Source organism: Dermacentor albipictus, unplaced genomic scaffold, assembly GCF_038994185.2.
Source record: "Dermacentor albipictus isolate Rhodes 1998 colony unplaced genomic scaffold, USDA_Dalb.pri_finalv2 scaffold_38, whole genome shotgun sequence".
In the NCBI taxonomy this organism is placed as follows: Eukaryota; Metazoa; Arthropoda; class Arachnida; order Ixodida; family Ixodidae; genus Dermacentor; species Dermacentor albipictus.
In genome coordinates, this window is record NW_027225592.1 from 1102155 (window position 1) to 1125490 (window position 23336).

The window sequence follows — 23336 nt, forward strand, 5'->3', positions numbered from 1 at the left end:
GTTTAACCACAGAGTCATATACAAGGTACTTCTTTCTATTTTGCCATTTTGCAATTATCAAGCATTCATCAAATTAAAAGCCTAAATATTATCTTGATTCCGAAAGTCATCAGACATTAAGTTTTACTTTTAAAAGGAAGAAACCCTATCAGATTTGGAATAGTGATGCCAAGAAAAACTTCTCCATTTCCACATATATATATATATATATATATATATATATATATATATATATATATATATATATATATATATATATATATATATATATATATATATATATATATATATATATAAACCCCTTGGCTAAACTTTCCGCTTAACAGCCCATCGCTGATCACCGGGCCGATCTCCCAGCCTATATGCAGACTGCCGGATTGCTATAACCTCTCTCTCTTCCCATTCTCCCTTCCCCCAGCGTAGGGTAGCCAATCAGACTCTCGACTGGTTAACATCCCTGCCTTCCTTATATCCCTCTCCCTCTCTCTATGAACCAGCAGTTGACAGCCACGTGTTTTTGTTTCACCACGATGACATTCACAGACGCCAACATATGATCGACCCAGACGGTAAATTCTGTTTGCCCCCGAAAGTTGCGCCGAGTAAAACGTCATTGCTACTCAGGATTGGGACGGACGTTAATTTCACTCGTCGCTACGCACACCTCATCGGCCAGTGGAACAGCCCTGATTGTGAACACTGCCAGACGCCTGAAACGCTGGAACAGATGTGCGATTGCCCAGCATATATGCTGGATTGAAGGACGTTGGAAAGTTCCCTAGCCAGCGTTGGCAGGCAACCACTGTCGGAGGACGCTATCCTCGGCCCATGGCCTGACACTGCAACTTCAATGCGGGCAAATAAAGTGCCGCTGAAGTTTCTGCATGACACGCTAGACGAACGGCTCGAGTAGGGCCGCTGTATAATATCCATAAGCACTCACCACTTCTTTTATCATCATCACCTATCCCAGTACTTTCACTCCCCTTCACTCTTCCCCAGTGCAGAGTAGCAGACTACAGTGCACTAGCACAGGTCGACCTCTCTGTCATTCCTGTCAATAACTTCTATCTTCTTCTTTATAGATGGAAAAGAAAACGTAAAGAGCGGGGAACATCTCCGTAGCTCTTGGAGGGATACAAGTAGGAAACTATGAAGGACATTTCGTAGCGTACTATGTGCACAGGAAGGCTGCCAGTTGAGAACATCGAGCAAAGCTCACGAATATTGTGTGCCCAACATGTACACGTAGCAACATTTTTTTTAAAATTAGCGACATTATTTGCCCATAACTACGTACAATTTATATTTACAAATATACATATAACAGAGTTTACTCTGAACTCTGGCGGATCATACGTTAGCAGTTATTTATTCTTCAATGAGTAGTACCAGCATTGAAATTATTCGCTATCAATTAAACAACTGTAGAAACTATAACAAATAGAAAATCTGTAGCATTCAACAGAACAATGAAACTTTATTTCATGCACTTCATGCCACCTTCCTTTCTTTATTTTCTCAAGTCGGTTATCTAAGCCATCTATTTTCATGATGTGATAAAAGAATAGTGAAAAGCAAATGCATGATCTCTCGATGATTACTTTATTGCTGACAATGTTAAAAAGCAGTCATGGCTCTTATTCACGTGAGTTTCTTTATTACTATTATTCAAAGGCGTGATACGCACTCAGCAAACACTTGTGACTAAGGATGAACGAATTATAAGTGTCTGTCTGACAGTAGCCGAAGACATTGAATTTAATCATGCAAATCTTTCTTGTGCCCGCAACGGTTTCAGTTCAGTGGTTGTCCCATTGCATTCTCGTCCGTTGACTTCGATGGAAACAGCATGCTGGAAAAGGAGCAATGGCAGTGAAATACCAGGTAATTGTTTTTTGCTTAAAAGTCCTAGCAACAAGGAAATACTTAAAGCCGTTTTTTACGTTTTTCTCCGAGTGGTCTTTATAGCGGGAGTTTAAGAAAATGCCATCAACATTCCTTAAGAATAACGATGACGCGATCATTAAGCAATTTTCTCGCGATTGCGTTTCCACAACGATATACATGGCCTGGAGAAATTAGCAGCGTCAGCTTGTTCCACGTCTAGAAATCGTTATGAAATCCTCGGACGACTAGCTTCAAATCTCGCAATCATATCGATCATGTGACTATATAAATTAAACAGTCAATTAGTCAAACTATCCAGACTCTATATCTAATTACCACTACGAATCAATAAAAATTTTATGTCTCTGTGCTAGAAGCAATCCTTAGGAAATTGCCTAATTATCACATCTTTGTCATTTTAGGGTATTTCGAACGCATCCTCAGAAACATCCTGCATGTGTCACACGAGTAAAGTAGAAAGGTCAGCCAGAGAAACGATAGATTTCATGAGTACTCACCTCCCTCAAAGAGGGCATAAGCCCAACTCTGCGCCAGAACTTCAACATGAGTGGACTCGTAAGGCGGAGTGTCTCCTTGACGTTACTGCCCGGTCGCGCTGGGTGTAAAATTTGACGTTTTACTGCCCTGGAACTTTATCGTAAAGCATGTACATTTTTCCCACAATCTATTTGGCCCTAATTGACAAGAAGGACTACAAAGGCTAGCAGTGGCCAAATGAGCAGCAAACAAGAAAATGCAAGAGATCGAAGTTCCGCGTGAACGTGAAAGCTGTGGATCGCGTACTAGTAAAGGGGGCCGCTTCGCGTGCTCAGTAATAATGTTGTGAATTCTTTAAGAATAGCTCATTATTCAACACGTCAGAAAATAATTATATTTAACATCTGCGTTCTGCTAAACAAGCGCCTGCCTTTATTTGCGTCTGTATTATTTGAAAAACAGTGTCTTAGTTGGGCTTAGAAGGCACCACGAACATTCGTCTCACTGTATGTTATAAAGAGTATGTCATGCTTCTTCATGTCGAAGCAAGCCGTATCAAGTTTGGATAGTGAAGAGTGGCATGTCCTGTGGCATAGTTCTCTATTAGGAAAGCAGTATGCAGAAAAAAAAACTGAAAGTACGGATGGGTAGGTTTTGTTTGAAACAACATTCGTGAACCTGAAACCACCGTGCACCTTCGATGATGATTTCAGCTTTCCATTTACGCGTAATTCCGAACGGTATTTTTTCACCGCTTCCACTGCCAATGATCAGAACTGATTTATAGATATTTATCGGTAAGAACTGATTCGAATGGTAATGATCAGTATTCATCCGTTCATAATGACTGGCATTAACAGATTGGTTATTAATTGATTCGTTTTGTTTGTAGTCGCTAATCAACACATCACCTGCGAGAGATCCGCTGGGCTTACTGTGCACCGAAATCTTTGAACTTCAGCCTAAAAATATATAAACGCGGCTGCCGAGGCCTGCAATCTGATGGACAAGGTTCATGCGTAGCAACAGCAGAAAGACACAGCCACTCGGAGTGGGCCGGTATATAACTTCGTTTGTTGGTCGAGCAACTGAGAGCAGTAGGTGTTATGGTGACGCAAGAGGAGTTTGGGAAGGTAAGACATACAGTAGCAACCCAGTTCCAAGGAAACCTTGTCCGAAATGCCGCACGTTTCGGCTACAAGAGGTTTGGCGCAGTGGCAGCTACTATGACCTTCCGGTTACATTGAGTAACCGGATATAGAGGTATCATAAACGGTATAGGACATCGCGTTATTTTAAGGAGGCTAATGTGGCATTCTGTTCGGGAGCAGTTGTGAAAAGAAGGCACGTTGATGGCTGCATGTTAGCATAGATTAAGGAAACCGCTGGTGATACTTAAAAATAATGCAGGCCTTCAACACGCAATTGCTCGCAGCTTAGGTCTGCCTTCTCGTCCTAAACAACTTATTCCGTGAAAGCACGGTACAACACGAAGGAATTAAAAAACTATATAATGAGACGCACTGCTGTGCTTTCGAGAGCCTCGGGTAAGCGTTTTGTTGACTTACCACAGAAAAGGCTTAGTGTCAGACCAAGTAGTACCGTAGAACACATGGAGAAGAGGCAGCACCAGTATGGTGACAGGCGGTACAGAAGGAACACGTCTGGTCTGGAAGCGTGCATCGGGACCATACGCACACAGGAGCCGGTGGAGCAGGAGAAGAAGAAAATTAAGGAAGATTACTCAGTGCAGAGACCGGCTCGATACAATGTGCCGGTGTAAGGGAGTAAAGAGACTTAAAGATTATATAAAGATACACAAGCAAACAAAAAAGGAAGAAAACAAGCATCTGAAAAAAAAAACTGCAGATATGTGTGCTGTAGTGTACGACCATTCTCAATGCCGTAACTAAGTCCACATGATCTCAAGAAGAGCAATAAAGTATTCAACGCCTTCTGTGCAGATGACAATCTCGATCAGTCTCAGACGATTATCTCTTCCGACAATGGGGGCTTATTTAATCTACCTGATCTGGTTAAGAGTTTTTATTTAGGCGCACTGAAGAGAGCACATGCGCAAAGAAGGTCTGCAATTGTCTCTTCGCAGTCACACTTGTAGAAAATAGGGTTCTGGGCCATTACCATGAGAATTGAATAGGTGCTTTCGAAAGACACGCTAAGCCACAGGCGGCACAGAATTGTTCCTTCAGCTCGCGATTTCCCTGGCGGAAGACCAAGTTCTTGCTTGAGGATCCAAGCAATGGAGGCGAGTAATTGAATGTTTTGTCGAGTAGATACTAATGTGCCATATATGTTGGCGGGCTGTTGAGCGGAACCTTGTAGATGTATTGGTTCTCGGCAGTGGTATTGCTATACAAAGTATATCATTGTGGACAGGGAAGCTATACCGTAAAGCAATTCCAAACTTTTATATTCCAATTCAATCAGCCCTCCAGGATCGGTCAACAGTTTGCGGGCCACTCCCACTTAGCCTGTCTCTCACGCGACGTCATAAAACCGCGAAAACGCCCCATCTGGTATGATGTATACACACTGAATATGTATGATTACACCGAACGAAAGACAAATAATTATTTCTCATTCGATCCCTTCTTTGCCGGTTTTCGGTTTGCACCCACTTCGCCTGTGTGTCACGCGACGTCACGAAACCACGAAAACTCATAGCGTCAAAGTTACGTGTACGCGTTAAAGACGCAGTAATGTGCCGAACAAAACTGAATTTTTCTGAATAGCCGGAAGGTGCCCCGTTCTGAAAGGAATAGAAAATGGATGCCCACGAATTGCTGTGGCACTAGCTACTTAGAACGGGTGAGGATCATGGATTTATTTGCATAAATAAACATTTTTCCGCGGCACTATAACATTATCGAGCCATTTTAGCATATATGCGACACCACTTTACCAACTATCCGTTGCTGAGGAGCCATTCTGGCGGCATTTTTAACGTTACGTTACACGCCTCCGGGATTTTCCACCAACCACCGCAGGCTAAGTAAGGGGAAGCGGATCAATCACAGACGCCGGCACCACCCTCTTCGGCCGGTTATCTACTTTCACTATGCTGGCTCGGCCCCATCGAATCTTCCTCCACTTAGGCGTGTTCCTAGCCTCTTTTCAGCCAATTCAAGATGGTAATCTGCTCAATGCCGGCAATTCTATTCGCTTTGAAAGCAAAAAAGTGACCTCCTATAAGCGAGGAGCGCGTTTGATTGGGCTTTTCAAACAACGCTGCGGGTTACCGCCCAATGCTTGCATCAATGCTTACGTAAACTTGACGTCAGATGATTGGAATAAAAACAGATTGTAGTTTTACGTTATGCGGCCCCAGATTGTATGGCGTCATCCGCACAGTCAGCACCATAGATGCCGCAATGGCCCCGCATGCACTGATATGCTACGTTGTGCTGTACATCGATTGCCTGGTAATTGAGCCGTCTTATGTCAGTCCGTAATTTTAGGTACGTAATTAAATGACGAAAGAAGACACTGAAGAGATGCGGTATAGAGAATATGGACACGTCTGCGTCGCTCTTTGAATTAGGAACTCCAGTGCAGCACGGAAGGTGGTGGATTCTGCCAGCGTCAATGACACCCAATGACAGATCTTGAACTTGATGGTGATGGATCTCCCAGCAATGACCGCTGCACTTGCAGAGCTTGCAGAAACCTGACTATCCGGGTGAACGTGAAGGCGCCAACTGCGTTTTAATGCGATTAGCATCATTAGGGTATTTCACACAATTTACCCAATTTACATTGTTCTGTCTGTCTGGGTCTCTCGCTAACTGTTTCTCCACCAATTTGGGTTACCTCGGAGTCAATGGTATAATGGTAAGAGTATCGGGGCCGCTGTGATGAGGAGACGGAGTTCCAAACAAATCGTCTAATCAACTTGTGTCACTGGGCATGTGCTACTCAATATGCGCCACTCTTCAATCAACCTCATTAACCGCAACTTGCATAATAGCGCATGTGAAACTAGGTAACTGCCACACGTCAAGGAATCTCTCGAATAGCAATTTGGATCACTGGGTCTGTGACCCCCTTAAAAAAGTTTGCACCCGTTGGGGTTATCTTGTCCCACAACCATAATCGCCATCTGCCTTGCTTGCGTTTCCAGTCCTGAAAAATCTGTGCTTGTCACTTTTCTGTCGAGAATGCTATGTCACGCTGATAACGCGCATGCCCTTCGTGACCTGGAAGTACCGCACTCGTAGCGTTAAAGAAAGGGAACGCAAGTAAGGCAGAAGAGGATTATTGTTGCGGGACAAGTCCCGAATAGTGCACACTTTTTTAATAGTGAGGCACAAGCCATGTTCTGACGCAACAACAACTGGGCATGTACAACTGGGTTTGCGCAACTGGGTATGCTCCGCTCTTCAATACACCTCATTAACCCCAGCTTCCATCACTGGGTATGTGAAACTAGGCATGTGCCAATCTTTAATGAATTTCGTTTATGTCAATTTGGGTCACTGGGTATGTGGGCTCGAGCCTCGGGCAACAACACCAACATGGGTCGCTGGGCATATGCCGCTGGTCATTGGTCACAATGTATCTGCCGCTCTTCAATAAACCTGTTTCACACCAACTTGGTTCACTTGGTGCGTGCCAGTGAGTAGGTGTCGCTTTTCAATGAAAAACATTATTTAAATTTCTCAGGTCTGAAGATAGTGTCACGCACGCTCCCCACGGGGACTTCACTGCAGTGGCCCTAGGTGGCAGCACGTCCTGAGGGAAGCGCGAGAGATCATTGTGGCTGAGTGCATACCTAATACACGACTTGTTTCAGCGGTAGCAATACGGTGTGTCGATACATCACTTGAAACGTTGACATTCATTGCAAGAGGGGTTCTATCGGATCTTCTTACACAAGATTACTAGTGTGGCCTGTTGCAGAGTTAAAGATGACGACGTGCTTTTCTTTTTGATGCCAAGAATGTAAGAATGATTTGGAGGGGTGTATGCGCATCAGCGGTAACCACGTAAACAGGTAAAAATCAGTAGACAGGTTAACATATGGTAAATATGGTAAAAAGGCTTCAAGTTCGAGGGATAGAGTTGCATGATTGGCAGGAGCTATAGCACTGAACGCACAAAGTAGACTTGCCGCAGGAAGGGAGACTAGATGGTGTGATGGAAACCGAGAAAAGTGAGTGGCTTCGTTTTTAAAGTGTTGACGTGAATATAAGTAGTAACTGGCCGATCATAGACGATGACAAAAGTCGCCTCCGAAGGAACACACCAGTGAAAGCCAGGAAATATTCGCAGAGCTTGAGATTGTACTGAATGGAGGTCACTGATGTTCGTTTTACATGTCCTACCCAGCACAGACAAGTTGTAGCGCAGGAAACCCAGCAGATGAGCGGTATAGAGGTGAATTATTGATCGCACATATGCACCTGACAGCTTCCTCACAAGAACTTTTATGACGTGCGTGATCCATAAGTACGAAAAATTGTCTTCGGCAAGCCTGGCTTGTGTGTCACTGGCTCTAGTTTTGACTGAATTATGTTAGGTACTGCGATGAACAAGACCACATATTTAAGAAATGCCATTCTGTGTTTCTGAAAAAAAAAGTACTGAAAAGCGCGTGAATGAATAAATGTTACACAACAATTTTTTTCCTTTTTTCATTTCGAGTAATCTCTCATTCAAATGGAGGAGGCTCCGACATTGCCCTATCAAACCTGTACAAAACAATTTCTAAATAGAATCCTCAATTTCATAAGTGCTTATGTGTTCTGTACTCATCTCATTAGAAAATGATTCCTTTAAGTGAAGCTAAGCTGTTACTTCGCTACCAAGGCCCATTTTAAAGGGTCAGCCCTGAATTTGTCTTCCATGAAACGCTGACCCCACTGCAACACGCAGATAGCTCTGAAGTAGCGTTACCATTATGTTTTCTGTGTTGGTACATTTTTGTGGACATTATATCAACGTCGCAACTGAAATGCGTTGGTCGTAAAACTCAGATTTCATGCGAAATAATTAAGAGTAAACATTAGGAGTAAACTGTTAGGAAGATGCAATGAGCACCTACACGACTTCGTAGTCAGAGAAGAATTCAGGAAACTGCGAAATAAAGTTACAGCAAAAATAAGACTGGCAAAAAAATTGTGCAGGTTTCACGCACTTTGGGAATCGATGTGAGCGAAGCTTTCCGTGCTGGATGCTTTGATTGACGATAATTAGCGGTGATGTTGACGGCGATAGCTTAATTTCTTGAACGTTTAGTCTAACACAAGAGTGGTGAGTTGACGTTAAGCGTTACCTTGCGTGAACCACTGCTGTTTGTCTGTGTAGTACACAGAACAGACAGGGAGAGGTGTTTGCTTGACGTGTTGTTCTGAGCCATATTTCATAAGCTCTGAGAGAGTTCAGCATTGCCATTACCTCACATGGCACATCCCATCGTGGCAGAAGTATTAAACTTGAATGGGATTATGGGGCTGTGTGTGCCAAAACCAAAATCGAATTATGAGGCGCGCCTTAATGGCGGACTCCGGATTAATTTTGGCACCATGGTGTTCTTTAACTTGTCCCAAAATTTAAGCGCGCGTGCGTTTTCTATTTTGCCCCCAGTCGAAATGCGGCTGTTGCGAGTGGGATCAAATCCACGCCCTCTAGCCATGCCATAGCCGCAAAGCTCCCGCGACGACCACAGATGTATTGATTTGACGGTCGATCGCTTCCGTGGTGTCGCCTGGATCCGGCGGCGCGCCTTAATTAATGCGACCATGCTCCTGCAGCCCTGCGTAATTGGTTCGCTTGACATATTTGCATTGTGCTATTTTTCAGAAATAGCAGCAACGCACTGTACCATACCTTGAGCTTAAGCTTATCCAGTTTCCCCGCAGCCGCTGTCACATGGTAGTAGGGTTTCCCTGCTTTCTCACGTCCCCCCCCCTCCCTTGTCTCTTCTCCACTATCATCTCTACAGCGCTATCTACGTCCCCTCTGGACTCACACGTTAGTGTAAAGGTAACAGCTTTTGAAGGTGGTCACATATAATTACAGCTGTCAAGAGGCAAATGTATCTACGCCCAGAGTTCCAGAGGGTATTGTTCACATTCGACGCTGAGGGGTCTGAACTAGTTCTTCTCGTCGACTTTCCCTTCTTCTGTGCTCCTGCCATGTACACACACGCTCTGAATCACACCCCGACGTGGTGTGCCAGACAGCAGCAGGCATAGCAGCAGCAGCAGCAGCAGTGGGAAAGTCGAAGAAAGAGGCACCGAAATCTTCCCTTCGAAACAGTACCAGCTAAATCGATTATCGACATGCAGTAGGGATGTAAAAACAAAGAAACATGGAACTTGGAGCAGAGCACCGTAGGAAAACCGTCCACGAAAAGCATTGACGATACTTTAGGATAGGCCTTTCCAGATAAAAACAGCGTGGATTTGGCCACTGAGTTCAATAAGCACATCGTGGAACTTGTTACCTCCTTGTGTAGACAGGGAAGGGATATGGCGAACGCTACTCCTGTTACTTCGAGCATTCATTCAGCTTACATGCCTATTGTTACTCAGCCGGAATTGTGGGATGTGTTGTAAACAGTGTCAATAACAAAATCGCCTGGATATGTCAGTGCTAGAATGAGAGATCTCATGGTGCATTGTGACAAACTTAAAACTATATTTTTTTTCTATTTCCACAAAACTTTCATAACCGGCCAAATTCACAGGTACACAAAAAGAAGTGTAATAAGACCATTGCACAAGAGAAGCTCTAAAAGGGATTGTAATAATTATAGGCCAAGTGCAATTTTATCCTCGATTGCCTATGTAACGGAGAAAATTGTGCAAATTAGCATGACATCATTTCTTGAGCAGCACCATCTACTAGAACCCCCGGTATGGTTTCCGCAGAGGCAAAAGTACTGTAAACCTACTAGAGGTTTTTCATGATCTAATCAGCGATGAAATAGATAACAATAACATTCCGTCAGTCGGAAAAGTATGTCATACCCCGTATCTTCACCAACTATGAAAAAAACGCATGTACTATGTTCCTAATTACTTCAATAAAATGAGAAACATCCTGAGCATTAGCGGATTAAAAAACTTTTAAAGGTTTCTTCGATTGTGGTTAAACGATAATATAGACTGAGGTAATTTAATATTTGCTTTATTTTTAAGCTTTTTATTTCGTGTATGAAAGGGTGCACGGTGGAAAATTTACTATCATTTTAATGTTAGTTTTTGTTTGTTCGTTTTTACTTTGCACAAGCAATTGCTGCGTATTTTCCTTTCTTTTACGTTTTCTTCGCTGTTTCATGTACTTAACCTGGCTACCAGCCTTGCACACAAGCGGTAACGCTAAAGCAGGCTGGAACGCGTTGTACGAATTGGAGTGACTAAAAGATATTATTATTATTATTATTATTATTATTATTATTATTATTATTATTATTATTATTATTATTATTATTATTATTATTATTATTATTGCTGGTTAACTGGCGGTCAAAGGCTACATTACAGTGAAAGCTCGTTAATTCGAACTTCAATAATTCGAATTTATGGATAATTCGAACTGTACGATTTGGTCCGGCCAAGCTCCACAGAAGTCTATGTACAAAAAAGTCCGTTAATTCGAACGCGAGAAGGTTCCCTCACGGATAATTCGAACTACGCTCGCCTGGCACACGGCCAGAGAAACGTGCCTACTGCCTACACACAAGGCTGTATTGCCCCCTAAACGGAGAGAACGGCGAGAGAAGGCAAAATCGGGAAAAAAAAATCTAACCGACGCGGGGTCAGCCAGAAGGCAGCGGCGGCTGCCGCCTCTCCGTTCTACGTAACCTCCGATACTTCTTGCCCATTGCGAATCTCGGAGGCTTTGAAAATCTTGTACAGCTGGTAATGTTGTGCGGAGATGCCACGGCAAGCGCCAAAACACGGCGAATCAAGTACGTCGCAGCTGCGCTTGCGATCAAGAACCAACGAATCAGGGCCTTCGCCACCTTCACATGTTCGGCGTCTTTGTCTCTGCAGTCTTCATCGGTTGTGTACCTCTGTTTTCAGCTTAGGAGGTATCGGCGGTCGCGATTCATTGTGATGGTGTTAAGCCTCGGCTAACGTTCGTTTCGGTGGACATCGGTGGTGTGGCACAGTCGGACCCAGAGCTTCGACTTGAAGATGGCGTGTGCCCGCGGCAGACGCCATCACTTTCTGACACGCCAAATTTCTGACATTCCCTACTGCTTCCAAATCGCAGTGTACTGTTGCTCTCCTTCACTTTCGTTAGTTCGAACTTTCGTTAATTCGAACTGAAGCGGCTTCCCCTTGCGGTTCGAATTAACGAGCTTTTACTGTATATATGAAATGTGGCATCACACTGAAATTCTGCCAAAAAAAAGCTTACAGTAAGTATTCACTAACTACATAGAAGTTACAAAGATTCTCCCTTCCGCTAAAGTGTCCACTTCAAAGTGAGCGCAATATAATTAAAAAAACTAATCAAGATAAATGAAAGTACCGTGCGCTAGGATCAGTACTTTCAACACAGCTTGTTCTACTATGTATTCATGAGATGTCGTTGCCTTGGCATCCCAACGTTAAGAGCACTCTGACAAACTGACTGATTCCCGCTGGGCTCCTTTATGCGTATCAATGATATGTGACGGCAGGGATAGCTGCAGATTCTCGACTAAAGAAATTATGCAGTTTTACGTGCCAGAAGCACGATGTGATTATGAGGCACCAAATAGTGGAGGGCTGCGGACTCATTTTGACCGCCTGGGGTTCTTCAACCTGGACTGAAAGCACAGCACACATGCGTTTTTTTTTACATTTCTCGCCTATCGAAATACGGCAGCCGTGACCGGAATTTGATCCAGCGCCCTTGGGCTTAGCAGCGCAACACAAAAGCCACTACGCCACCATGGCGGCTAGCAGATGCTTATAAGCTGATGCGTTCCACAATAATTAGGACAATTCTTGTAACCAAGCGCTCTTTTTCCCCTCACTCTGGGGGCTTCTATTTCAGTTCCTACTACGCACAGTTGAGAAGAGAACCAACCGTACCGTCCCTCATGCATGCCTTTGTTGTATTCCTATTCGGTTGTAATTAGGCATCTAGGGCTTAAGATTACATCTGGCCGATTCAGACAAGTTTTAACTGCTAGTTACGTAGACACAGTAAATCTCTGTTCTGTGAAACGACACTACGGTCAGTAGCCATCTAAGGCCACACAATAGACAGCGCTGTGTAGAGTTGCAGTCTTTGTTGCTTCATATTTATGAGTTCGTTCCAAGTATCCTCCCCGATGTCTTGATAACACTTTTTATCCAGAGTAATAGTAATACTCATTCTTCTCTTCCTATATGACTACAAAAACACAGATATATATATTTATATAAAGTCTTTGCTTAGGGTCACTAAACTTCCTTTTGTGTTCTACTGTGAGCTCGAAGTAGAACTATCTAATGAAGATTTAAAACGTTATTCTCGCTTGTGCGTGCGGTTTCTTCAGTAAGTATCCTACTTGATGGCGATGCCGAAATGACGATACGTCTTTACAGGAATCCGTGCTAATCGACATGCATCTTTAGCACTTCCTGTGCTTTCCACGGACGCATATACTCCATCTGTTTAAAAGAGAATTATGATACATAACCTGGCTTTCTTTAACAGAACTGAGCGAATCCTATGCACATTCTAGTCTTCTAACATAACCGCACAATCTTCCTCGAATTTAGTGGAGCCGGAGTGTTATAGTATTACAGTCATCTCCCTTCGGGCGACTGCGGACAGCAAGCTTGAATGCACCGTTGCGTCAAGTTTGCACCTAGAGTCCCATACGCGCTGAAAACCGTGCAGGTTGCACTGGCATCCCATCCTCTGCAATTAGCCGTCCACTTATTTGCTTGCACATCCATACGCCACCGCATCATAGCACATACTTCATTTGACCAGCTTTACGAAACAGTGAGTGCACCTAAATGTCCTAAAACCAGTATTTACTGAACATAGATTTATTCGGAGTGTTCTGCAGCCTCCTCAACAAGGCGTTCGAGACATCTTGATCCCAACCCATTTTACTCTAACAGTGTCGATGTCTCCTTATATGAAAACGAATCACTTTACCTGTCATTCTCTGCAAGCAGCGTCAGTGTTGATTTGTTCGAACATCTGTTCATGCTGTACTGCATCGTGGCAGGTACAATTTTGGACACGAAGCGGCCAGTCGTTTGCCATATCTGGACGAGAAAGACACCCACTGCCGCAACAGCCGTGCCCTGTGGAGAGGTGACCGTTAACGAATCTCTTAGCACTAAAACATGTTTTGAAGAAGGTAAATAAAGTTCATGATCTGCACACAATGCTGCTGAGAACAGTGGAGCCACATGTGGCGCTGCATGCCGCAAGAAACCTACAATTTCGCGCAATAAATCGCTTGCATTCTCTGCTCCGGCTTTCGTGGCTCCGCTCCTTTTCTGCTCTATGCTACCTCTGCAATAAGCTTACAGCCAGCCTGATAGCCTACAGACGCCTGCCATTGGGTGATGGTTCCTGAGCATGAACATCTTGCGAGCAAGATGTAACGCAAACATGGCCATACCTTTCAAGATCTTGAAGGAAACGGGGAAGTGGTGGCTATTGAAATGCGTCTCGCTCATTCTATTCCTGCTCTTTTTGCTGCGTTCGGGCTTATTTTTTCTTTCAGGTGAAAACATCAAAAGGTAACCATTGCTGACCACGGAAAAAAAAAAATAAGGTAACAGTAGGTAGGTGAGTGCTATCGCCACAGCTTCAGCGAAAACAGCGTATGAACTGATGGGTGCTGGGGAAATAAAACACCGCGCTCATTATATTTTTCTTCATAATAGGTCGATTTCAAAAAAGATCTTCAATCATATGTTCATTGAAAAAGCCATCGCATTTGTTACAACGTATTTTTAGATTATGAAAGACAGTGCTTCGGTGCCCCATGAATGTCAGCACTGATTTCCGCTTAAAAGAAAGCAACCTGTCGAATAAATTACATGGCAGGAGCAGCGACCAAGCTGTCTTGCTTGGCACAAAAGGAGGCGCAATTGAATATGTTGCAAAATGAGCAAACACTCTTCAACGGTCATTTCTAGCAAGCTTAGTGTCCGTGTTTTGAATTTCAAGTTATTCCTCGCAAAAAGAAAGCTGCAGGTATGAGAGCGCAGATTTTCATCGCAATTCTATCCCGTCCTGATGGTGTAACGCCTTGTACACTGTGCACGTGGTTTTGATAAAACTTGTTCTGTTCTGTCATAAATGGGTTTTTGTGAAGAAGTGGAGGCAGAGAGTACCCCGGCTATTCCGTTTGTAAAAATACCACGATGAATAGTGATAAATAGTTAGGCGGAGCTATATCATACTTTTCTCGAAAGACAATGTGTTCCTGGGAGACTACACGCGATGAAGTCTACGCAGAGCACACTACACAAACCAGAAGAGCGCTGATAAGGAAACAGCAAACAGCGCTTGACAGCATGCTGAACATACCGACAATTGAACTCATCTTTCCTTGGCTTGTTAGCTTTCATAATCAAACAAAATATCTTCCAATGACCCATTCAAACGTCTACGAAGTGCACGTCCCTTCGGTAAAGTTATTTTAACCAAGTAGGAAATTTCTTTGTCAGCTGCCTAAAGCATAGACTGCGACGAGACTTTCATCTTTGTAGAACATTCGCGGCACATATTATGGAAGACATTATGACACTTCACGATAACAATACCCTACAAAGTTGATTGAGCTTCTGGCTACTGCACCCTTGGGACCACAACAAGATATCAGTTGCAGTCAGAAAGACTCCATTTTGCTAAGGAACCAGTTTCTGCAAACTTTGAAGGTGCGCTTTAATGTCTTGCTTAATACACCACCCTAATCATCGCCCAAGATTTATTACCACAGTAGTGCAGTCTGCTACCTGTGAATTCATAGAAAACTGCCTAGGATTGCTAGCGTGCCAGAAAGCATCGTGCCAAGAGGATATTGAATACAACGCAAGCAGCGAAGGGGATTATACCAAATAGTACTCACCTTAGCATTTGCCCAGGGTAAAAGAAATGCAAGAATGATGATTCCTGCGAATGATCCCGAAGCAGCGGCATACAGTGCAATAAAAAACTGTGCCAAAGAAAAGCCGAAAAAAGAAAACAATGAATTAGCCTAATTTTGGGAATAAACAGAAAAAAAGTTGCAGTTTCGCCCGAAAGGCGAAGCATCGATTGCGATAGCAAATTAGTCTACATCTATACGAAGCAAGGATAGTAGATTTATCGGTCGTATGAACTTGTAAACAAAGGCACACTAACTAAACTAACACGCAGGTAGTCACACGCGCACAAGCAAACACGGAAAACATCTCTCTCGATGACCGCGGAAGGTCACTGTCAAAATGCTGAAGTGACGAAACACGGCAACAGCAGCGAACGATTTGACCTTCGTGCCCTAGCTCTTATCAAGGCGAACTAAGTCCCGAAAACGCAGGGCTGCAGCGCGGACTCTGTATCTGTCGCAGATAGCTTTCAAGTAGAGTGTACTAGAATACGGGCCTCGTTCTAGTACACTCTACTTTCAAGATGCAGCGGCCCCTTGCGCGCGACAGAAGGCGGGGCGCTGCCTCCCCGCTTTCCGCCATTGCCTGAGCGAGATTGAGCCGCGATCGCAGGCTGACCCCTCGCACGTTTTAACGCGATAGCGTTAAGGAGCTCGTGTCGCAGAAAAGCCGGTGTCGTCGGCGTCGGTGTCGGCGTCGGTGTCGGCGTCAGCGTTTCGCGGCGTTGACCGTGAGCGATAAATCACGGCAGGCACTCCATAAATAAAAAGCAACTTCCAAGATGGTCTGGGTGGGAATCGAACCAGGGTCTCCGGAGTGTGAGACGGAGACGCTACCACTCAGCCACGATTTCGATGCTTCCAAAAGGTACAAACGCGCCTCTAGTGAATGCGGTGTTGCCTTCGAAACGAGCCGTGGAAAGTTATACTGTGGTGTATATAGGTAATTATGAACATGTAACTTACAGAAGTCGCAATTACACGAGTAGCGAAGTGCGTTTCGCTGCATTTCTTCTGCGCTTTCCGCACACGGAGAGCCATCTTGCGGCAAACACAGAAGAGCCCCTCCTCTCCATGTACGGCGCTGCCTCGACAGATGGCGCGCCACGCGCGCATTGGAGCTGTCGCGGTTCGGACTCTCTCCCCTGACAACGCTTCGCCTCGCTCCCTCCGCAGAATCAAGCGTCCTTCCTTTCTTTAGATCACTATCTCTCTATCTCTCTGCCCGTGCCGATCACGGCGTTTGGCTGGCGTGCATCATTTCCCCCTCCGGGATACCGAGTTCTTTGGTTCGCTCCGCTTGCTCAGGCGCACGTTTCATTGCTGCGCCGAACGCCGCGTTGCTCGACCATATGGCTCGACGCTCACCGCGTCTGATGCGGGGCGCCTCGTAAGTGATGGCTGCCCTGTAGCCCATTGTCTTACACCCATTGGCGGGTCGACGGGAACGCTATCGCGTTCCACTCTTGAAGGCGAAGCTTAAGCGTCCTCCAATTTTTCACTCGCGCATACCGCATACAGCGCGCGGTGATGATTTTATCGCACTTGGACTTTGTACGGAACCTCAAGGTGACGGCGACGCCGTCAGAAGAAATGCGCCTGGAGTGTCCATATAATTGCTATCGCAATAGAATGCTCAGCATATCAGTAAAGGAGGAACAACGGGCCAGTAACAAACTTGAAGCGCTTTTGCTTATAGTGAATTAGTTTAACAGTCGACACACGCTAAATACTCTTCGCAATAGTGAAGCACTGTTTCATATGAGTAACTAAGGTAAAAGTTAATCGTCGAGGCGTTTGTACATGGATTAGCTGTATGCTAAAAGGAAAGTGCACGCGCTAACAACACGCCATGCTCAAGGTACAAAAATAAAGTAAATTTCTTCAACAAGCAGGTTTATGTGCTGTTAAGTTTGTGGTGTAAAAGGACTGCAGAGAATGCCGAAGCCTGACGTCATGGTTGTAATTTCAGTACTAAAAAGAAATAGTTTAGGCAGCTGAGGATCTTTTTTTTCTTTTTTCTTTTTCTGTCTGTGTGCTGGAGAAGTGCTGCGTTCTCTGTTGATGTCCACCGGCTGTTTTTCATTTCCTTTTTTTTTTACATGTATCGAGTCATCCTTGGAATTCCGAAGCAGCGCTGTGTCAGCGCGTTCAATGCGAATATACATAAATGCGCGGGTACCATAATTGCTGCCGAAATGTCAGTGTCATGAATTCGGCCATCGCATTATGTCTAAAGGAAACGGAAGGTGCGGTTGCTACCAGTTGCTGTTCGAGCTAGGCGCCGAAGTGCATTGCCCATAATATTTATAGTGTAGATAAAATCCTGCGCTGTGTGAGGCGCATCACTCATTTTGTAATCCATGTTCACGATGATAATCGGTAATAAAACTGCCATAGTTACTATGGAAGCCTATAGAGTTAATAACATAACTGACTAAACAGGGTAGTCACTGGTACTAATGGGTCTCAGCTACAATATTCCAAACACTACCGGACTCAAAATTTCTATTCTGTAACACATATAAGGGACCCACTGTGGAATACGCCACAGAAGGTCCGACATATGCCGCATAGGTGAGAATCTTTGCATCAGGTGATGCTAACAGCGTTTGGAATTGGTAGCTGAGACCCATTAGTAACAATGACTACCTTGTTTAGTCAATTATGTAGCTAACTTTATCGCTATCAATCTCCGTTATACTAAGGTAGCAAATGGTGTGACACTAGTAAATAACTACTAAGACCTTTTTTTAAGAGTGCATTGCCCTGTGGAAGAGAGGTCCTTCGGTGTCGGCGAGACGATTGCCGTTTCTGTGTGCACTGCATAAGCGTGCACACTGCATGCTTATGCAATCTGAATGTGTTCTCATTTCGGATAGAAATGGCCGGCAGCCCTACATGCGATAACTGTAGCGGCGAAGAAACAATCGCCCACCTTCTCTGTGAGCATGCCCGCTTCAGTGCGCCCAGGAAGAAACTTTCAAGAGTGCTAGAGAGTCTTGACAAACGCCCTTTCTCGGAGGAAAGGGTCACTGGCCGATACCGTCCTCAGCATAGATTTTGAAAGCGTTGTTGCGCTTCTACTGAGGACTAATCTTACAGACAGACCTTGGGCAGTGCCGTGTTCTCCTTTCTTTTTTCTGTTTTATTTTTGCTCTTACCATTTTTGTAACATCTCTTTTCTATTATCTTTTATTCCCCGGACCCCCTTTCGCCAGCACAGGGTTGCCAGCAGGTCTGAGAACTGGCTAACATCCCTGTCCTTCCGTCTATTTCTTCTCCTCCTGCATAAGGTTACACGTTACACAGAATGAAAACAGTTACAGTTGTACGTGAGGCATTCATTTATACAAAAATTATTTGGCCGCTTCACTAACGCGTCACTTGCGAACAATTTTAGCGTGTTTATTTTTTCTTTGTGTGTGTGTCTCTTATCAGAAGTGCTAAGTTGTGCCGTTTGTGATATTTGTCGTTCACTTTCAGTGCGCATAAATATTGATATCCATCGGCTTGACATCAAAACTTGTTCCGACTAACAAAAATGAAATTCAGGTATTAAAACGTCTGTCCGCGCATGCCATTCCGCTGTGCTGTGCAGCTTTAGGTAGAATATGGGGTTTCTCTCGCAAGAAGTGCACTGTCGGAAAATTAGGAAGGAGAATGATTTATATTCCACGGAAAACTTTACCGGGCCTTTTGAATGACGCATCAGAGGGGCTGCTCTACTGGGGACTCGCCTTGTCCGGATGGAGAGACCACGTGTTACGGTAGCTTTGTGTACACGGCGTTCTTCTGTGGGCACAGGGTTGCAGGTTCTATTCCCCGCTACGGCTTCCATATTTCTATGAAGGTGCAATGCAGAAGTGCTCGCATACGGTGATTTTGGTGCTGGTTAAATGGCACGAGGTGGTCAAATTTGATCCAGAGCGCACGCGTTCCCCGCTCCCCCTCCCTCCCCACCGCCCTACCCCTCTATGTACGGCACCTCCCACAGCCTGTGTATCGCTTTAGGTCATTAAAGACCAGTCACTTTAGGTCATTAAAGACCACACCACCAAGCTGCCGTAGCACGGAACAATTCAAAAGTAGATAGAACTGGGAGGCTGCGATACTTGCCTTTGCAGCAGAACTGACGTAAGGAAGCAAGACGCCACTCAAGGTCATTATGATGCCACTTCCGGCGGCTATGGAGGGAATGTGCAATGACGAAATGCATTAACAACATTAGCAGCGTAGCACTCCCCTGAGGAGGAATACAGCTTATCTTAACTAACATCAGGCAACCTGCAGATGATTGAGTTAAATGCGCCTATTATTATTATTATTATTATTATTATTATTATTATTATTATTATTATTATTATTATTATTATTATTATTATTATTATTCGATGAGAAAACACACATATACAAAAACCAAGAAAGAAAAAGGAAGAGTGGACAGGAAACCACCACCGGAGAGGGGCACAACGTCTGCCTACTCTTAAGAAGGAGGGAATAGAAACGAAATTTGTAATTGTAGATAGGAAGAAGGGAAGTGCCTAAAGAACAAAACAGTAAACAAGTGAAGGCTTACCTAGAGCCGCTATCACAACGGAAGATTTATTTTCCGGTATATGGAAGTTCGGTGACAGCACGTCAATATACAAAACAGCTGCGTGGGAGTTTACTACGGAGGATACTGTGCTGAAATTATAAGACCAACAACCTATGAAGCAACGATGAACACCAGATGCAACTTTGGCAACAAAGTTCACTTCAGCATTCCACTTTCAAGACATCGATTACGCACATGGTCAAAGATTACGAATTGAGAGCACCGAGGAGCACTGATTATTTCCGTCAGCACCTCATGTTCCAAACCATTTTATGTTAACCGCAGAAGGATTTCTCGGCTAAGTACCACACAGGTTTCCATTACACGGAAACTACGTCATCGACTGACATGTTGGTTGACAGCCTGCCTGCTTTAGCCAAACGTGCAGCCATTTCTGAGTCGTTCGTCCACCTAACGGGAAGCTAACGGTGTTTAAGCTTTCGCTACCTTTGATCTCACGTCTGCAGCAAAGTTCGGGCGTTACCTCGGCGGTATTCTTGAAATCGGTTTTTGATATCGCGGTATGAGAGACTAGCCCATAGAAACACGCAGTTATTATGTCACTCGCTTTGATTTGGAGGGCTTCAAGTCGCATGTGCCCTTCTTTCTTCGTGGTAGCTCGCCACTTGAAACGGTGGAAACATTCAACGACGTATATAGACACACGAACGCGTCAGAACGGCTAATTTAGTAGGCGCACTGGTGAAAAATGCACCATGACGTAAATACATGTCGCCCATTTTACGTGCTATACAGAAATACTAACTAAGCGAACCATCAGCACTATTGCAAAACGCCTGAGAGCTTAGATACAAAATGCAAGAATGGTTCTGACGCTTTCGGATCTCATTCGCTCGCAGAAGCTCGCAAAACGAGACTGTTGAAATGCACACATCTATCTAGACAAAGGCACACGGGAGTTAAATCTATTCTATACATCTTTCTCGACTCCTGCACGCACCCTTAGTGATTGGTTCTGGTCACGCGAAAGCTAAAGCTAGAGTCTCAGTGTTTCAGTTCCGATTGCTGATTTCGAAGTCGCTAACAGGCACATGGTCTGGTGGTGTTTCAAGACAACACGCCATTAATCCACCGCAAGTAAGCCCGGCATCAGCGGCAAACGCACCCAGCTACGTAACACTGACCCTTCGAGACACGCGAGAAACGCTGTGATGACTGCCCAAATTGCGCAGGCAGATTGTTTGTCACCAACCACGTGGTATCGTACTTGCACAGATCTTTGTTATTACTTCCCTTGTTCCTGCAGCGTTCCCCGGCATCAGTCTCTGCGGTCACCTTCTTTGGCTCATAAATCCAAATTGCCCCAATTATTTATCACCGAAAAAGCGTGTTTGGCTTACAGATTATATCACAGCTGATAGTCTGAAAGAGTCAACGCTATATGACAGACGGCAACAACCGACTGCAAATTAGAAACACAGCATGGTATAGACATCAATTTCACATATTTAGAATGTTAACTAAGCAGTTGAAATAAACTACCAAAAGAAGTATTCAAACTGAACGCTATCACGTTGACTCTGTTAAATACTTAAAGCAACACTGAAGCAGAAGAAATAAGATACCGTTACGAAAAATTCCTGGGAATTAAAAGCGGATTGCTCCTCGATACCCAAATAATTGCACAAAGAGGAACTTCTTAGTGAATTTATCAAACTGTGTGAAGAATAGAGGTAAGCGGTGCTTTTTTTTTCCGACCGTCTAAGACATGACGCTCTCACACTAAGCGTACTAACGAGACAACGCTGAATTTTTTGCTTTTCATTAAATGGCAGCATGCCACACGAGGTTTATACGGTGTCTAGCAAAGGAATATGGCTTACCGGGAAGGGCGCTGTCGGAAGACCAAATAAAAATAAATTCATCGTAAATATTGACACGCGAGTCTAGAAAAAACATTGATGGTATTTTCCAACAAGCCCTGTGGTATGAAAGTTGCAGAAATATGATGGTGAAAAAAAACAAAAACAAATTGGAACACGACTAACAAGAAATACACAAGCACCCATGCTCGCTCATGTTAGTCTTGGTGTTCCTGGCCGTGTCGTTTTTAATAATAATAATATTTGGGGTTTTACGTGCCAAAACCACTTTCTGATTATGAGGCACGCCGTAGTGGAGGACTCCGGAAATTTTGACCACCTGGGGTTCTTTAACGTGCACCTAAATCTAAGCACACGGGTGTTTTCGCATTTCGCCCCCATCGAAATGCGGCCGCCGTGGCCGGGATTCGTTCCCGCGACCTCGTGCTCAGCAGCCCAACACCATAGCCACTGAGCAGCCACGGCGGGTCGTGTCGTTTTTGGTATGGTAAATTCGCGGACGAGCCTGTCGCATTTCCATGAGGACGAAATGCAAATATCTTCCACAACGGTCTCTCTTATATCCCCGATGATGCGTTGGCACGCTATACTCGTACGTTATGACACAATTCACACCATGACTCTATTCCATGCAATCTGCTTACAACGAACCGGCACAATAATGCTTGTTAACTTGTTTGAGCATGTTTTATTTATTTTAACCATTTTCGAAGTTGAAATAGAATTAGTCTAATGGAGGCTGCAGGATTTCGAGTACTTAAGATCAAATAATAGCATACCTCGACACGAGCACTGCCTTTCAAATGAAACTTCCAACCAGCGTTCAATCGCTTCATTCATATAGGCTAAACAATAAAATATGGCGTATAATTCTTGCCTAGCTGACCAACTGTTCATGTTGACACAAAAATTTGACATGGCAGTGTAACTTGAGCACACGCCGAGAACCTATGCTCACCTTATGGAAGCGCTTACGACTCCAACCAAAAATAGACCTCGGATGCCACCTACAGCACCAGCGCTTGTGTTAATATAGTAGGGGACCATCTGGAAGCAGAAAAAAAAGCATTGCGCTAGACAACAAATTCCAGTTGCAAAGATACGTGTCCTTTGATTATATATTCTCTTAAGGATGTCAATGAACTGCATGAGTTGGGGTGGAATTCTGCGTAAGAATAACTGGAAAAAAATATACAACGTATTGTGTGCAGAACAACGATCATGATGAGGCACTCAAATCGCAAGGCACAAACAAGCATACACCACTCAGTGGGAAAAAAAATACAAATGGCACAAACACAAAAAAATTACAGGAATATGAAAAAAAAACGAAAGCGCTCGCAACACGAGTCATACTCGGAAAATTAACACAGCGAACAGAGCGCGTAGCTCTGTAATCTGAGACGCATATGGCATACCTGGAGAAGGTATCAGA

General features: G+C 44.2%; 2 protein-coding genes across 2 annotated transcripts in view; both read right to left on the minus strand.

Moving 5' to 3' along the window:
* Positions 1 to 1538: 1538 nt before the first annotated feature.
* On the minus strand, positions 1539 to 15581 carry LOC135916949 (uncharacterized). Its single transcript, XM_065450394.1, has 5 exons — positions 15440 to 15581; positions 13507 to 13658; positions 3957 to 4057; positions 2409 to 2506; positions 1539 to 1855 (listed from the first exon to the last, which is right to left on the minus strand). The coding sequence occupies exons 2-5, from the start codon at positions 13569 to 13571 to the stop codon at positions 1766 to 1768; spliced, it is 354 nt and encodes a 117-aa protein (XP_065306466.1). The 5' UTR covers positions 13572 to 13658; positions 15440 to 15581; the 3' UTR covers positions 1539 to 1765.
* Positions 15582 to 18729: 3148 nt separating this feature from the next.
* The window catches only part of LOC135916925 (sodium/iodide cotransporter-like), a 91702-nt gene continuing 87095 nt past the window's right edge, over positions 18730 to 23336 (minus strand). Inside the window, exons 9-12 of the mRNA XM_065450364.2 lie at positions 22860 to 22948; positions 20037 to 20146; positions 19577 to 19644; positions 18730 to 18744 (exon numbers count right to left, since the gene is read on the minus strand). Of these exons, the coding sequence (XP_065306436.2) occupies positions 18730 to 18744; positions 19577 to 19644; positions 20037 to 20146; positions 22860 to 22948 (282 nt within the window). The remainder of the gene's footprint in view (positions 18745 to 19576; positions 19645 to 20036; positions 20147 to 22859; positions 22949 to 23336) is intronic.

What these genes read in the sequence shown, in the direction of transcription:
- LOC135916949 (XM_065450394.1), bottom strand. Translation starts at nt 13,571, where the DNA reads ATGCAGTACAGCATGAACAGATGTTCGAACAAATCAACACTGACGCTG. An exon ending in CTGCTTGCAGAGAATGACAG is followed by an intron (nt 4,058 to 13,506) that starts GTAAAGTGATTC and finishes GCACGCTTCCAG; the next exon opens with ACCAGACGTGTTCCTTCTGT. An exon ending in TTATGCCCTCTTTGAGGGAG is followed by an intron (nt 1,856 to 2,408) that starts GTGAGTACTCAT and finishes CTCCTTTTCCAG; the next exon opens with CATGCTGTTTCCATCGAAGT.